Below are 15,127 nucleotides of genomic sequence, written 5' to 3'. Positions count from 1 at the left end.
GCAAAGGTGAAAGGGCACCAGCCTTGTCACCTATCGAGGATAAGTCCTACTGGGCATCCCCTTTCTCTGAAATCCCTAAGCCATTCAATATTCCCCAGGCACCTATTTGTCCTAAGCACCATAGCAGGTCCCAGAAAATATGGACCCTTCTGCAGGTTACATTGCTTCCATCTTATGGGTAAGAGCTATTCTAGTACTTTAATATCTTTCAAATAAAGGCACATGTTAAAATTGGTGGTAAAGTTAATTAACATTGTGTTTGATGACTGCCACAATCGGACGGTACTTGGGGAAGCCTGTTGAAAGGAGTAGTTCATGCTTTCACAGATTTCACATCAGCTGGCCCATCTCTGTTGGCCACCACTTCAGATAACAAACGCTGAAGCAGGAACCTTCCTACTGGTGTATTTGTGCAAATCTTCTTCCTGCCCACGCTCCACTTGACAGTGAACAACCCAGGCACAATGCTTGGGTGGAATCTGCAGCTTGTTTTGCAACCATATCCAACCAAACAGGCATCCACACTGAATGACCCTCCTTCACTGCTCCTCCACTTTTGCACAGACTGGGACGAAGGGGCTAACGGGGAAGGAGATATCTTTGTTCCCTCTCATTGCTGTCAGTTCTGGTTAGCCCCCAAATACCCGAACTCTCCTCACTGGGAATGTGGCAGCGGGGGTTTGGTGGCATCTACCCAATTCGCCAGCATTTCATCGCTGAATCAATATGCATGGTAACAGAAGAGGTCTGTGGCGTTTCAAAACATGATCCACTGATAGGAGCATGCGATGGGGCAGGGAACACCCATTTAGGACGCAGTTTGCTCAGCACGCACCTGACCATGGTCCTCAGGAACCACGGCCTGTTGATGATGGAAGGCACGGCCTCATCCATGAGCGGGTGGGTTTTGATGAAGTTCAGGGTATCGTCAGGAAACTCATTGGAGGTTGAATATTTTTCTAAAGAGGACGAGCCAGCACAGCAACCTGGTCTAAAGAGAAAAAGAAAGGGAGGGAGCTTATTTCTTGCCTCATGGCAGATTCTGTGAATGAACTGCTTCTCTAAGCATCTGGCACTTGGGAGAATGTACCAGGGGCTGAGAGGAAGAAGTTGAACAATGCAGAATGCCACCAAATAGAATGTGCTTCCATTTCCTCCAGGCCACCTCCTCGTGCCAGGGAGGAGCCTCAGCCAGGACAGCGCAACCTCGGCTGGGGGCAGCTTGGCTTCTCCCCAGAAGCACAAACAAATCCCATAAACAGGGATGGAGCTTGAAACAAGCGGGGGAGTGTGTGGTTTGCACATGTCTCAGGGACTGCCCTCTCTGTCCTAAAGCCCTGCTACAAGTTCTCGAGGCATTTGCTCTATAAAGGGAGAGAATTAAGCTGACTTTTCCACTAATGTAGAAAACAAAGGCATTCCAAAAGCCACCAGCCAACATGTGTACCAGCAAGGCTCCATCTAAACATCTTTCATTCGGAGTCAGAGAACATTTGTATTTTGTTTTTTATGGAACATTTGCTTTTGTTTGGATTTGGGCAGGTATGAAAAGCCAATTATGCTAAAGATTCCCTCCTGAAAGGTCACTTCTTTATGACATGAAAATTTGTTTCTACAAGAAATTCTATGGCTTCAGGAGTTAAGGGACATCTCAGTAACGACAGATCAGGGAAACACTGACAGCCATCCTGCCCAGACAGCTGGTTTGCCTGCTGGTGCGGGAAAGGAAACTGGACCCTGACAGCAACGGCAGAGTCTAGCCCCAGGCACACGCCGCTTCATGGCACTGACCCAGCCAGCCCTGGGAACGTATCCTGACGTCTGAGGGCAAACATATTGCCAATAGTAAAAACCACTTGAAGAGTGTTTCCTGGTCACGGCTGACACCATCTTACACACCAAGGAGAACACATTACTTAAGTTCTCTCTGAAACCTGACCCCTCAGGCTTAGTTCCCCTTCCTGCTTACCTAGAAGCTAGCTAACAGTTCCAGACTTTGACTTAGGAAATCTGAGGTTTTGCCAGAGTGTGCTTTTTGCACCCAGACTGCTCTCCATAACTAACAGTATGCACATGCCAGACAATTCAGAGGATGAAGACAGATGAAGAACAAGGCTTTCTCTCCTGGGTACAGTGGTTCACATTATCTAAGTTAGTTCAATGAAATGGGTCGGGCTAGGCAGTTGCTGTGGGGGACTCGAGGTTAGAGGAGATACAGTAGTTGGAAACCAAAAACTTAAGATATTGGGCTTCCTTCCAGAGGCCCACAAATTCAGTGGGGGCAGCTGGGCACACAGGGATGTTTCTATGTAACTTCGATTGCAAATGCTGTAATGAAGGTATCCAGTGGGTACCACATAAAGAGGGCAGGCATAGGGATGGGGGGCAGTTTTCTCCTGTCCCAGTTAAAACGAATGAATTAACTGCTTTAGTGTGAGGATTGAAGGAGAGATTACAGAGGACAGGACCAAGAGGTCTCTGGATTGTCTCTGGACAACAGATTCCCAATGAAGGCAATTTTGGGGCACATTTTGGGGAGAGGGAAATCTGGATTGATCTGAACCCAAAACAGGCCAGGACCTGGCAGACCAGAGACATGTTAATGGTCCAATGCACCTGTGGTCTCTTCTTGCCCTTGACCTGAGTCTTGACTCAGCTCTGATCCAGCCTGGTCAAAAAATCCAGGGAACACCATTTCTGTTTCGCATTTTATTAGGATTTAAAGACATGAATCTCTTTAAAATGGAGTAGAAGCATGGAGGAGTGGTGGGAATAACCTATCCAGCCATGTGAACTTGCACAATACACTTTATACCTCTCTGGGCCTCAGTTTCCTAAACTACAGACCATTGGAACTGGCTGGGCAAGGTGCTTCTATTCATCCTAGGATTACGTTGGCTAAACCACAGACATAGAGATTAAGCAAAAGACTAGAGAGTCATTGTTTCAAATATAATATAAGTAACTCTGAATTTTGCTTAAGTGGATGAAGGCAAGTGATGTCATAGGCCTTTCTGTTGTTCTGGCATTTTATCTGTAAGGCTAGCATGGAAGACACTGGTGTGCAGTTCACAAGACAATCATTATCAGAGGAGCAAGCTGAACTGTTTCTAGAAGTTCAAAGTAGCATATAAATGTTTGCATGTACCTGGGCTTAGGCACTCGTTCATCAGGAACTGGTGTCCACGTGGAATCCGGAGACTTCTGTTCTTTGAATCTCCCAGTGAAAACATTGGCAATATCAAGCATGTCATAGGCACAGACTGCAGAGCCAGGGATGCTGCAACATGACATTTCACACAGTGTTACTCACGCAATAGGTGCACATGCAGCTTGGAAAACATATTCCTAAGAAACTTTTCCATTACGGGGAGTTGAAGTTTAAAGTTAATATACTGAACGCAATAAATATAAGGGATCCTAGTGCATAAAGTGAATGGTCCTGGAAATCAAATTTTCACCTCTGGCCTTAAATAAAGGGTTAGTTAAGGCAAAGTTTTAAAGAGAAAGAACCTCTTTGTGTCTTCTGGAACTGCTTTTGTTTAGAAAGGAAGAATGATTGAACTGGTGATGTAGAAGTTTCATGAATTCCCTGATATTAATTATTAGTCAATAACCCCAAAATAAAATCTTTAGAAAAAATTCTACACCTCCAATATTGGTAAAAATTTAAAGTAAAATTGCCTCCACTGTCCACATATTGCTTCTTCAGATTTGGTACCTCAAGCTAAGGACTCCAGGAGTGAGAATGTCTGTGTGCAGAACTCACGAATACCTTGTTAGTCACTGTACATTCTAGTTTTTACCCCTGTTTATTTGCATAGGACTGAACAATTTAAATCTCTAAAGCATCAACACTTTGCAAATAAAGTGCTCTATTAAGTGCTAAATGATAATAATCATGGTGATCTCTACCTATAATTACCATTCTTGCCTGGAACTCCTGGAAGGACTTTGGGATTTTTTCCCACCAATGGTGAGAGGCATGAATAACCCATTCATCTGGGTTTACTGTTTGAACCCATGTTTGTTTTTGACTATGGCTGTTCTTTGGTTTTGATCAAATGAATTGCAGGCACCAGCTGGCCAAGTGCTTTAATCGGGCTTTGAGTCTGTGAGCCAGTGCATGGGAGCATCAGGGCAGGCTTGGCATTCTGCGGGGTGGGAACATCCTCCATGCACAGGGGGTGACTGAGTCTGGATTTTGCAAATGTTGAAAGGATATGGAAGTTACTTCATACGTGATTAGGAGGACTATGCCACCTTCAATTTCATAACACAATTACTGAAGAATTTCTAGTAAAGCAAGAAATGGGGAGAGGATTAGAGGGCTTATTTAAAACAAGGTAGCAAAATGAATTTTAAAATATTTTAAAATTAAAGTAGTAGTAAATTTTTTAAAGTAGTATATAGATATATAGATACACATTGTTTACAGAAGTGAGTATATAAGAGAGTGATCCCCATTTGTTTTGAAATTTTAGAATCCTAGCATTACTTAATTTTGTAAGATTCTTATCTCTCTTTCCTAAAAGTAACAGGTGTATATACTTACTTTAAATATTAAGAAAAAATAGGGTAAACATTAAATTATTTTATGAGGTACCTTGTAATAACTACAGACTCCCTTGGATTTTATAATCTTCCCAAGGTTACAATGACTGTTGACATCCCTTCTTTTTCCTTCCCTACTTTAATCCCAGATCTTTTCCTCATTCCTTTCTTCCCACCTGCTGTTCATTCAACCTTTATTTATGGAATCCCTAATCTGAGGCAGTATATGCTCAATAAATAATACAAGATACTGCTCTCAGTTGACTCGCAGTTCAGTGTGGAGGGAAATAACAACAATGATGATGATGATAACTAGCCCAGGACACTCTGCTGAGAGCAGTATTTAAAGAGGTATACACAAGATCTCACGGGAAGACTCGAGCTGAGACTTGGAGGGTCCTTAGGGTTTCAGCGGGCAAACAGACATTGGTTGGACGGGCGGACTTGGCAGAGATCAGGACCTGAGTAAGCATGGCATGTTCAAAACAGGTCTTAGTTCCAGAGCGCCCGTGCTGCTGGAGGGATGGGCCAGACCATGAGGGGTTTGCATTCCATGCCAAAGAGCTTGAGCTTTATCCCCAGGGCGGAGAGGAGCACCTAAGGGGTTTGAAACCTGGCAGGGACCAAGTTTGCATGAGTGAGGATGAGGCAGAGCAGAGTGAAACTGGAGGGAGTAAACCCAGAGACGGACTATAGTTTATAGATGAAAATGGGTCTGTGCATTTTTACCACTTTCTGATTTTACTGAACAAATCTGTCTCTGAGACTGCACAAGCATGCAAGGATGTTTCCTAGGGATCTGTGAAGAAAATACTTTAAATGGAGTATCTATACTATGTAGGAATCTACTACTGTATTGTAATCACAGAGTAACACACACCCCTCAAAATACAAACCAACCAGAAGTGTACTCTGAAATTCCGCTAGCCCCTCATCCCCATGGACCGAGACAGAATTCTTTTTCAGCAATCCTAGAGAGATGAGTTCTGAAGTATGAACAGTCAAGGCCTGAATTATTATGTCTTTTCTATTCTCAGGTCTAAAAATCCCTACAGATGGTTAAAACTTACTTAAATCTCACTAAGTACTTGTTGTGTAGCATGGTTTCATATTTTCTTATATCTTCAGAGGGGACCTCTTGACCTCCATATAATTAAGGAACATTATTTCATCCTTGGCTTGCTCTGTTCTGGGCTCTACCCAGTTTTGAAGCATTTCTTTCTAGATGCTGTCCTTCAATCTCATCATGTATGTGCCTGTCATCTAGGCACTCATCGAATTCTTAAAAGACTTTGTAAAAAGTATAATTCAAAATAAAGCAGTGTATTCAATCCTAAAGGAAGGTAATGTAGAATATCCAAAATTCTACGTAGAAATGAGAATGCAGTACATGTATTAAGATTGTATGACCATGCCCAGAGTCACGATCATTTCCACAATAGTGCTAGGACTCTTAAGGTCTGGGAGAGCTGAGTACCAGAGAACCTAAATGCCTGTCTTCCTTCAGTTCCTTAAACTCCACACATTTCCACTGCTCCAGGAACAGTTATTACTGTACTATTTCATTACTCAAAGTCTTAGCTTAAAAACTACCAAAATAAGAATAAACAAGCTGACACTCAGCATTTCTAGGTTTGATATAAAACTTATGAGTCCTCATTTGAGCCCTCCAGAGTCAGACAGTAGAGCTGTGGTTGGGATCCAGGCTCCTCTGATGGGACAGTGACCAGGGTGTCTTAGGTGGGATGCAAGATGCACTCATCTAAATCTTAACTTTCACTCTGTAGCATTTTAATAATTTTCCAGTGTTTTTTACTTCAAAAGTTACTAATATTAAAAGTTAAACAGAATGCTCCATCACTGAGGAGAGAAAGAAGAAACATTCTTGAGTTTGAAGCTGCCTCTTCTGTCTATAGACTACCTGGACCACCAGGTACTATAATTGAGTTCAGTTTTCTCAGGTGTAAAAGGAGGGTAACAGCATTCATTTCCAGGATTATTGGAAGGATTGAGAAATACCACACGAATAGTGTTTATATGCCACGCTTAGAATTAGAAGATATTGTTATAGTTTACTTAATTACTTTCCCTAAAATCCTAATCTAATAATGCTTCTGAATGACTTAATTTGTTGATGAAAATTAAGTGTTAAGTGCTTTTTCACTACAAATAGTGAATGGCAATTTTTCCATCAGTCGTGAATCTTGTGTATCAGGAGAGAGCCCCTGGGAAAAGGAAGCCGGGAAGGACCGATTAGGTCAACACAGCCAGGGCATGGTTACCTGTTATAGGGTGTCGAAAAGGTTGCCAGGACAACGTCACGGCCATTAACACGAATCACATCTGTAACCGCCTGGAGGATGTTGAAATAAAAATGAGAGTCTCCTGGAACTGAGCAGTTTAGGCGAGCCTTCAGGAAAGATGTCCACTGTTTCTCCAGGACTCTTTGAGATCCTCCCATGTCATTCTTACAAACCTGGGCCACTCTTGGGAAAACTACCTGCAGAGGAAAAACACGCAGGGAAAATGAAATGCACTCACTTTTTGAAGAGATCTTGGGAGAATTTCCCTTTCTTTGAAAATAGAAACAAAACAACAAGGTGCTTAATTTAATCTCATGTTTCTAAAATCAGTACCAAAAAAAAAAAAGGAAAACCTCAGCATTGGAACAGCATGTTTTAAAAGATAAGGGCTGTGGCATTTAATACAGAGCCATAAATCCTTCAGGGGATCAGCTCCCAGCCACATAAACTCATTTCCATACAGACTGCTTAGCTTTTTATTTCCTCAAACAAAAGCACACTTTGTATGCTCCATCTCTGGCATCCTCACTAGCTGCCTCTGGGCCTCGAGTCTCATACTCTGAATTCCTCTAAGTGTGCAAGTCGCCCTGGCATTGAATTTGTGCCCTCCAACTTAGTGACCTTGATCCGCTCTCTGGTAATAACAACTGAATTGGACATCCCCTAAGTGTTCTTTTGCTTTATTCAATAAAGATAAAATTTAAGACCTCTACTTTGCTTAAAGATATTGGATACCTACTCTCTCTGTATATAGCATCTCATTAAAAAGAGAAAACTGTTGAGTATACCTGGAAACCACATCTCAAGAAACTTGAAATTCAGTATGAAATCATCAAACATGTTTAATACATTTTCAAAAGAAATATTTAAGATGTTCCCTGTACTCTGTTGCTATTCTGATAAAGCATCCAGCACAATGTTTCACTTCCACCAATGTTTGGATCTTCTCCAGATGATGACCTTGCCATTAGATTTATGGTTCCTATTTCAGGATCCTTTGTCACTACATTGGTCCAAAAGGGAGACGCCCTCCCCTCTTACCTTCCCCATGGTGTTGTACTCCACTGCTATTTCCCTGAAGAAGAAGTAGATGTAGCCTCCATAGTCCACCGCTTGCACAAAGTATGGTTCTGTGAACAAATTGGGAACTTGAATAGGGGACAAGTCACACAGTTGAAAAAATTTTAATCAGTTGCAACCAGTGACATGTTATTAATTAAAGGTGCAGGGCCATTAGACATCTGATTAACACCAACCGTTTTTAATGACTTCAGAAAGCCCACGAGCCTATGAGTTACACGTTCCAGAAGCGGTTGCAACCAACAGTGAAGACTAAACGGGTTTTGCATATCTGTCTGTTATTGCCCACAACGGAACGCCCGTATGACAGAAAGGATTTTGTACATGTCCCCTCACCAAGCCCGACTCATGCAGAGTTACGAGCAGCTCTTTTCCTGGCCCCACCACCTCCGATGCCCTGCTCGCTTTTATGAATGAAACGTTCAGTTCTTCTCAGGCGGGACCCTGGTGTGAGGTTCGGGGCAGGGAGAGATTAATATAATGCTTTCTATTGTAGTAGCAGTGGTCGTTTTGTTAATATTCCAGGGACCCACGGGAAGGGAAAAGGGGAGGTGAATAAATCAGTTAAGGCAAAAGATGCAATTTGCACCTTCCTGTCTGTCAGAAGCCATTACTGAAATGAAACTACAGCCTGTCCTTCGGGACCCTAATATCCCTCGAGACGCGGGGCTCCCCCACCTCCCCTCCTTCCTTCTTTTGTTTGTTCACCTTTCAACCATTTTGAATCGTGCTTGACGGTCCGCAGGGTTGGGCTGTCTCCAAGGCTCCGGTAAATGACTGCATCGATGGCAAGGAAGTCAGTGACTGTGGCCGAGTACAGCTTCCCATCTAGAGGAAAGAGCAGAGAGGTGCGTGGGGAGGGGAGCAAGGCCGTGGGGGGGGGGAGGGAGACATCCCCCAGATTGCTTTCCTACGCCAGGCGAGTGAGATAGGACAACTGGGGAAGGTCCAAGAGTCGCTGGGAAAGTACTTGGCCCACATTCCTAACCATTTTAAATTGGGATCCCAAGCGATGAAACATTTTTCATTTTTAAATTGCACGGCAATTTCTAAGCAGCAGCAGCTCCAGGAACAGGGTCAATGAAAAATGTATGTTGTTTGCTTCAGTTGATTAGATTGGTCCTTGACTGAAATCTCCAGGCCAAGGCCCCTGGACACTGCCATTGCCGCCACGCCGTGGTAAACTGGAGTAGCCGGGGCGCCAGGGAAAGACAGAAGCTGGTGGTTGTCACCTGGACGTTTATGTTCAAGCAGAAGCAATGGAGTCCTCAGACTGAACAGGGGAGGGGAGTTGAGAAAGGGGGGTTCATAAACAAAAAGGAGCTCACTAAATTGCTACTTATATCCTGAGAGTCACTGATCCCCTTTACCAGAGTCATGGAAGCCACTACACCCTGCCAATCTAGCTAAATAAGAGATATTTACTTCAGTATTTTCAAAGTCATGAACTTGAAAACATTCCGACATACAAGATGCCAAAGCAAAGAAAAAAGGGGGGATGGGTGACACTGAGCTGAAGCCTGGCTTTCTTTATGAATTCATGCTTTTGGGAGATAGGCTTGAGAGTGCATCCAAAGCAAAAGAGACTGAATTAGACTAAAAATTCATCCCTAAAAATTTTGATTCTTTTCCTGGATTAGCAAATGACCTGCACACAAATAATTAAATGAGGATGTTCCAGAATAGCAAAATCTATACAGATGAAACAGAGACAATAATTACATTCAAACTAAAAAATCACTTCCTTGGTTCATTAATTATATGTAAAAGCTCTTATGTACAATATATTATTCTTTAAGCTCTTCCACTTGTAGGAAAGCATAATGGGTTATATAAAGTTTATACAAACATACCTAAGCAAAGTTCTTAATATCTACCTTTGGACTTAAAATAACTGAAATTGGTTCAGGCGCCGTTTAGAGCTGTCTTAATATCTGCATTATTAATAGCTGTATATTAGTAAGTGTTGACTGTTGGGGTAGGATTGGAACAGCAGACAACAAACCTTTCTGTTGATGAACATATCTACAAAAATCACAACTTTAATTATAGAGTCATAGCCCCAGGTGATAGAGATATAACTGGGAAGTGGGGGACGGGGAAGGAGTGTGTGTGTGTGTGTTCATTCCTCCTGACCACTCTCCAGTACTCTTTGTTTTACATTCAACACTGGGTATCTCATCAGACTTTTACATGTAAAACTGAGCGCTGTTCTGGCATTCTTGGTAACATGACAACCATTAAGCTGCAGCAAGGATCCTTCTATTAGTAAGGCCGAGCTTGTGTGAGGCTTCAGACATTCCAGTGAACACCTATTGGTGAAGGGGAGGGGCACTCATAGCACTGTCTTATGTGGGTTGCTTTATATAGTTGGCTATAACAAATACTTTGCCTGTCCTTCCTTTTCTATAGCAAGTCCTCTTTTTAGTTTACAGTTGAATTTAAATTCTCCACTGCAGCCCACATCCTCCATGGTACCAACTAATGCAGGTTCCAGTGTCAGAAATGTGCTACGGTGTAAGTTGTGCCTTTGGGAATGTACCCAAGCATCTCTTTCTGCTGGGCTTGCTCCTGCCCATGCTGACATAGGTTTATAAGACTTTGTGTTCCTTACAATGCTGCTTTCCAGTAATAGTGTGCTCTGACTTTGGCGGGGGACCCAAGGAAACTCTCCTTAACTTGGCACAAGCTGTTTCTACATTCTGTGACTACAGATTTAGGACCACAAAGGGATGACACTGAGAATGACTGAGGTTCAAGGAGCTAATCTTGTTTCACAATCAAAGATCTAAAGCTCCTTGTCTAGCTAGGATGTGCCAGTTTTTAGCTTTTATAATGGAAATTGTAGCTAACTGCTATATTACATGCTATAACAATCACTATTATACCAACTGTTTTCCTTGCACCTACCTCCACATACATAGCTGGCAATGAATTCCAAAACAAATTTCTAATTAAAGCACACACACTCATCCACAAAACCTCAATTTGAAAATGATGGCTTATTTGCTGCTGCTTTATATCCACTGCAATGGAAGGAAGGTGTGAAGATGGGGAGTAAGGGTCAACTTAAGCTAACTGGCATCGTCCCCTCGGCCACTACCTTTCCATCAGAGATAAGCACATAACCCAATTAGCTCAATGTTATTTGAGAAGGTGTTTGCTGGAAACTTGGGGGTATGTAGCCTCACTGCTGTGAGAGCGCTTCTGGAAACTTCCTTTAGTCTCTTTCCTTCTCTCTTCTGTATGTGGACAAGAAGATATGTAGCCCTGATTGGGGTTGGCAGGCATCTTATGACTACAAGGGCAGCCAGTTTCTCTCAGAAGGAAATGAAAGTGAGCAAAGTGAGAAGGACCTGTGTCCTGGATGATATTAATGAGCTGTTGAATCAAACCAACCCTTATCCTAAATAATTCATCTACATCAGTGGTTTGAGGTGGAATTTTCTATTTTTGAGCTCAGACAGGCCCTAAATCAATGTTACATTCAGTGCAAAGCTGTTAGCCTTTTCTGAAGGAACAAAACCATGGGTAAGTGTGGCAGAGACTTCTTTTAAGAAGCAAAATTACAATTTCCATACTAATTTCAAATGGAAAAGGCATTGTTAATTACAGTATTCACCAGAGAAATAAAGTAGGACTGTGACTTGGCGAATCCTCCAGAGCAGGTTTGCAGGAGCACGCTGAAGACGCGAAAGCAGCAATGAGAAGAAATCCGATCATTTACCTGCAAACAGTGCGATGTTGGCATGCTTGGCATCATAAGGGCATCTGGCCATTCCACTAAATTCATCCCCCAAAGGTTCCAAAGTATCCATCTAAATGAAATAATAGGACTTCATTAGGGACAACTAAAAGTAGTGACAGCAACTAATATTTACAAAGCACCTAACGTGTTCAGTAATTCATATTCATGGTGCAAATCACCCTCAGATACCCTCTTAGATAAGTCTACTGGTTTTCAATGAGGAAACTGAGGTTAGGAGGGATTAAGCCACTTGATCAAGGTTCTATAGCTAAGAGTCTGAAATTCAGTTATGTCTGCTTGACTCTTAGCCATTACAATAGAATCCCATATCCTTAAATGCTCTAGAAATAAGTGTCTTCTCCTTGGAGAAAGAATTTCTGAGGCAATCACCAGGAAGACTTATGTGCCTTCCTCCTTCACTCCCCTCAAATTGTCTGTGGAGGCATGGACTCTACAGAGAATGATCTCAGTTTTTGGTTTTGGTTTTCCTGAGGACCTGCCTTTGTGGGTTAAATCCCAGGAGAAGACACGGGCTCACACTGGTCAAAGGCAGTGAGGGGTGGGGCTGCTATCTGACTTCGGTCTCCTAGTGCCCAACCCAGGCCTGGTTCCTGCATGCTAGAGGTTATTGCTGGCTTGCCAGTGAGTTTTATTTGGCTACCTTAGTATTAAAAAAAAAAAAAAAGATGAAGGAAGAAAGGGAGGAAGGGAAGGAGGGAGGGAGGAAGAGGAAACAGCCTTATTTTAAAATGGAGTTTTCACACGAAAACCTGGATTTCTTGCTTTTGAACAAGTGGGAAAGTCAATTCAGGCCCTTCTTCTCCAAGTGGCAGCAACAAGCTATTGCTGAGTAATGGACCCCCTTGCCTTTTCCTTCAAACAAGCATGTGGCATCCTGTACCAAGGCCCCTTCACCCACGAATGTATCAACATCCTGCTTGCTTCGCTCCTAAGCTGCTTGCCTGGCCCTACAGGCATTTGCAGGTGCGCAAAACCTTGCTAGCTAGTCACCAAATTCCAGTTCTCTTTCCTCCGTATCGTAATAAACTACACTTACCATGCTCCCCTGTGGTGACGGAGCTCTGGCCAAGGGAATGTGAGTGTAAGACTATGCACCACCTGTAGCTCTTGCCCCTAAAAACCTCCAGGGTCCTCTAGGCTTTTTCTCCTTCCACATTCTCCCCGTAGGCACAGAGGATCCAGTGGACAATGCCACGGCCCTAGCAGACGGCAGAGGTACGAGCAGGATGGGGCTTGGCCTCCTGAATAACCTCATAGAACAAAACCTCTGCCACTGACCAACACTGGACTGTGCTGCGAGCAGGAAATGAACTGCCATCGGTCAGCCACTAGCAGCAGTCAGAGGCTGGCCTACCTTGACCATCTGTCGAGTGCTTTCAGCCTTCTACTTCGTGGTCGTCGTCTTTACACCATGGGATCTTCCTAGCATTTAAATCTCAGAACCATGGAGCCCATAAAATAATCTCCACATTGTTGATGTTTTTATGCCCCTCTGTGATTCTTTATAGTTTTAGGGTACTTTGTTTATCATCTGGCAGTTGCATGGTTTGACTACAGATATGAAAACTGAAAGAAGATAAACCTAAGATAGAACTGCTGCTGAGGGAGAATCCACGGAAAGGCCTTCATCACTGAATCAAGGTGCTTGGAGTCACTGCTCCGGAGGAAAGAATGAGGTTCTTTTTTAAGTTATAGTTTTATAAAAAATATATCTTTATTTATTTCAGAGAGAGGACAGGAGAGGGAGAGAGATAAACATCAATGATGAGAGTTATTGATCAGCTGCCTCCTGCACGCCCCCTACTGGGGATCAAGCCCACAACCTGGGAATGTGCCCTGACTGGGAATCGAACCGTGATCTCCTGGATCACAGGTCACTGTGCTGCTCAACCGCCGAGCTACGCCAGCTGGGCAAGAGTGAGGTTCTTACTGAGCAGCCATTAGTGCTGTCCAATCAATTGTGTCTTTTGCCCTAAACCTGCAGAAACTGTTTCAGGGATATGACAGGCCTTTTCTATCTGTAACCATTTTGAGATACCCGCTATCGAAGCCATCCTATTTGTTTAAACTGTAGTTGAGAATCACAAAGCAGTTGTGTTAAAACCATATATTTTTAGGAGAAACATGTTCAAGTCAGACACCCTTTAAAGCAAATGTACTCTTTTCCCCCAGCACATTTTCATGAGTCTATTCCAACGAGACCTTCCTGTTGAACTGTGATAGACTCTGCCGGCTGTGGGTCTGGCAAGTATTCAAAAGTGATGCTTAGTACACAGTGATGCAACAGAAACGCGCTCCTCCCAAGCCGTGCGCTCTGTAATCCTGGCGATGGGGAACAATGTACAAGGGGGAGATATTTTTTCAATGTCCCTACTTCCAAAACAGTGGCCACAGCATAGCTAGTCAAAGGCAGGAAGCAGTGAAGGATTAACAGATTGGTATATAAGTATGGAAGGTGCAGAGACAAAACAGTGCCACAGTGAAATCCTCTTTTCATGAACTGAGAACTAATCTTTGCATTAGTCATCAAGTCTCACACTTGACAGCAGCCCCTGGGAAATTAAATCACCGTAGGGTACAGGCAATTATAGCGAGAACCAGCCTGACGTTTGCAAAAGTTCAAGAGGTTTAGAGCACAGGAGGGAAAAGGTATGGAGTGTAGTTTTGGATTTATAGTGGGGAGCCTTCAGAATTCTTCCCCAGATAATCTTATTTGGGGCCATAATCTTTCTAACACATTCAGCCTTCTTTTTAGAAATAAGGGCATGGAGCAGTGGCCGAGACCCAAAATTTGCCACCCTCCCGCCTCGAGTCAGTCTAATCAACATGATGCTTCTGCACTGTGGGATTTAGGATTTTCAGTAGAAGACTGACTGGTCATTGTTTTTTGCTTTGAATCTTTGGCCCTGATCTGTTTATAAAAAGTGCTTAAGAGAGAGGCTGTCCATGCTCTCTGAAGCCAAATACAGTCTCTCCCGTATCATCAGCACAGTTCTGCTCTGCCTGGAGTCTAAAAGAGCACTTCTGAGCAACGCCAAGGGTTCCCATGACCATTCACCGTGCTAGGCATATAGATGGGGATCGCGCAGGGAGAACATCTTGTCTGGTTTCTGAGAGGCTCATGCTCCTGGAATATGCCTCAGCAGGTGAGGCTAGAACAACTGAGAGGTGAAAGCATCACCATAGGTGAGGCATCCTGGGGAATGGAACATATGTGGGAAGAATGAGCGAGATCACTCTCGGCCTGTAATCTGTCACAAAAGATAGCTTTGCAAGTAGGGAATTCATTGGGATTTGCTAGAGGAAATTAATCTTAATGAGTCCCAAACAGTGACACACAGCAATGGAATATTAAGTGGTCGAATTAAAGTCAAAACTTCAGCTGTGTGTTGTCATTGGCTGGAGTCAATGTTTGACTGGA

The 15,127-nt window shown here is 43.2% G+C and overlaps 1 protein-coding gene across 3 annotated transcripts in view; it reads right to left on the bottom strand.

Moving 5' to 3' along the window:
- The window catches only part of SEMA6A (semaphorin 6A), a 118,022-nt gene that overhangs the window by 31,640 nt on the left and 71,255 nt on the right, over nucleotides 1-15,127 (bottom strand). For all 3 annotated transcript variants that reach the window (XM_081133227.1, XM_081133225.1, XM_081133226.1), the window contains exons 7-12: nucleotides 11,665-11,755; nucleotides 8,646-8,765; nucleotides 7,899-7,987; nucleotides 6,837-7,054; nucleotides 3,149-3,280; nucleotides 836-991 (exon numbers count right to left, since the gene is read on the bottom strand). In XM_081133227.1, coding sequence (XP_080989353.1) covers nucleotides 836-991; nucleotides 3,149-3,280; nucleotides 6,837-7,054; nucleotides 7,899-7,987; nucleotides 8,646-8,765; nucleotides 11,665-11,755 — 806 coding nt within the window. The remainder of the gene's footprint in view (nucleotides 1-835; nucleotides 992-3,148; nucleotides 3,281-6,836; nucleotides 7,055-7,898; nucleotides 7,988-8,645; nucleotides 8,766-11,664; nucleotides 11,756-15,127) is intronic.

Source organism: Miniopterus schreibersii, assembly GCF_964146895.1.
Source record: "Miniopterus schreibersii genome assembly, chromosome: 3".
Classification (NCBI taxonomy): Eukaryota; Metazoa; Chordata; class Mammalia; order Chiroptera; family Miniopteridae; genus Miniopterus; species Miniopterus schreibersii.
Note: the sequence above shows the minus strand (reverse complement) of the source record. Positions and strands in the feature narration are given on the sequence as shown.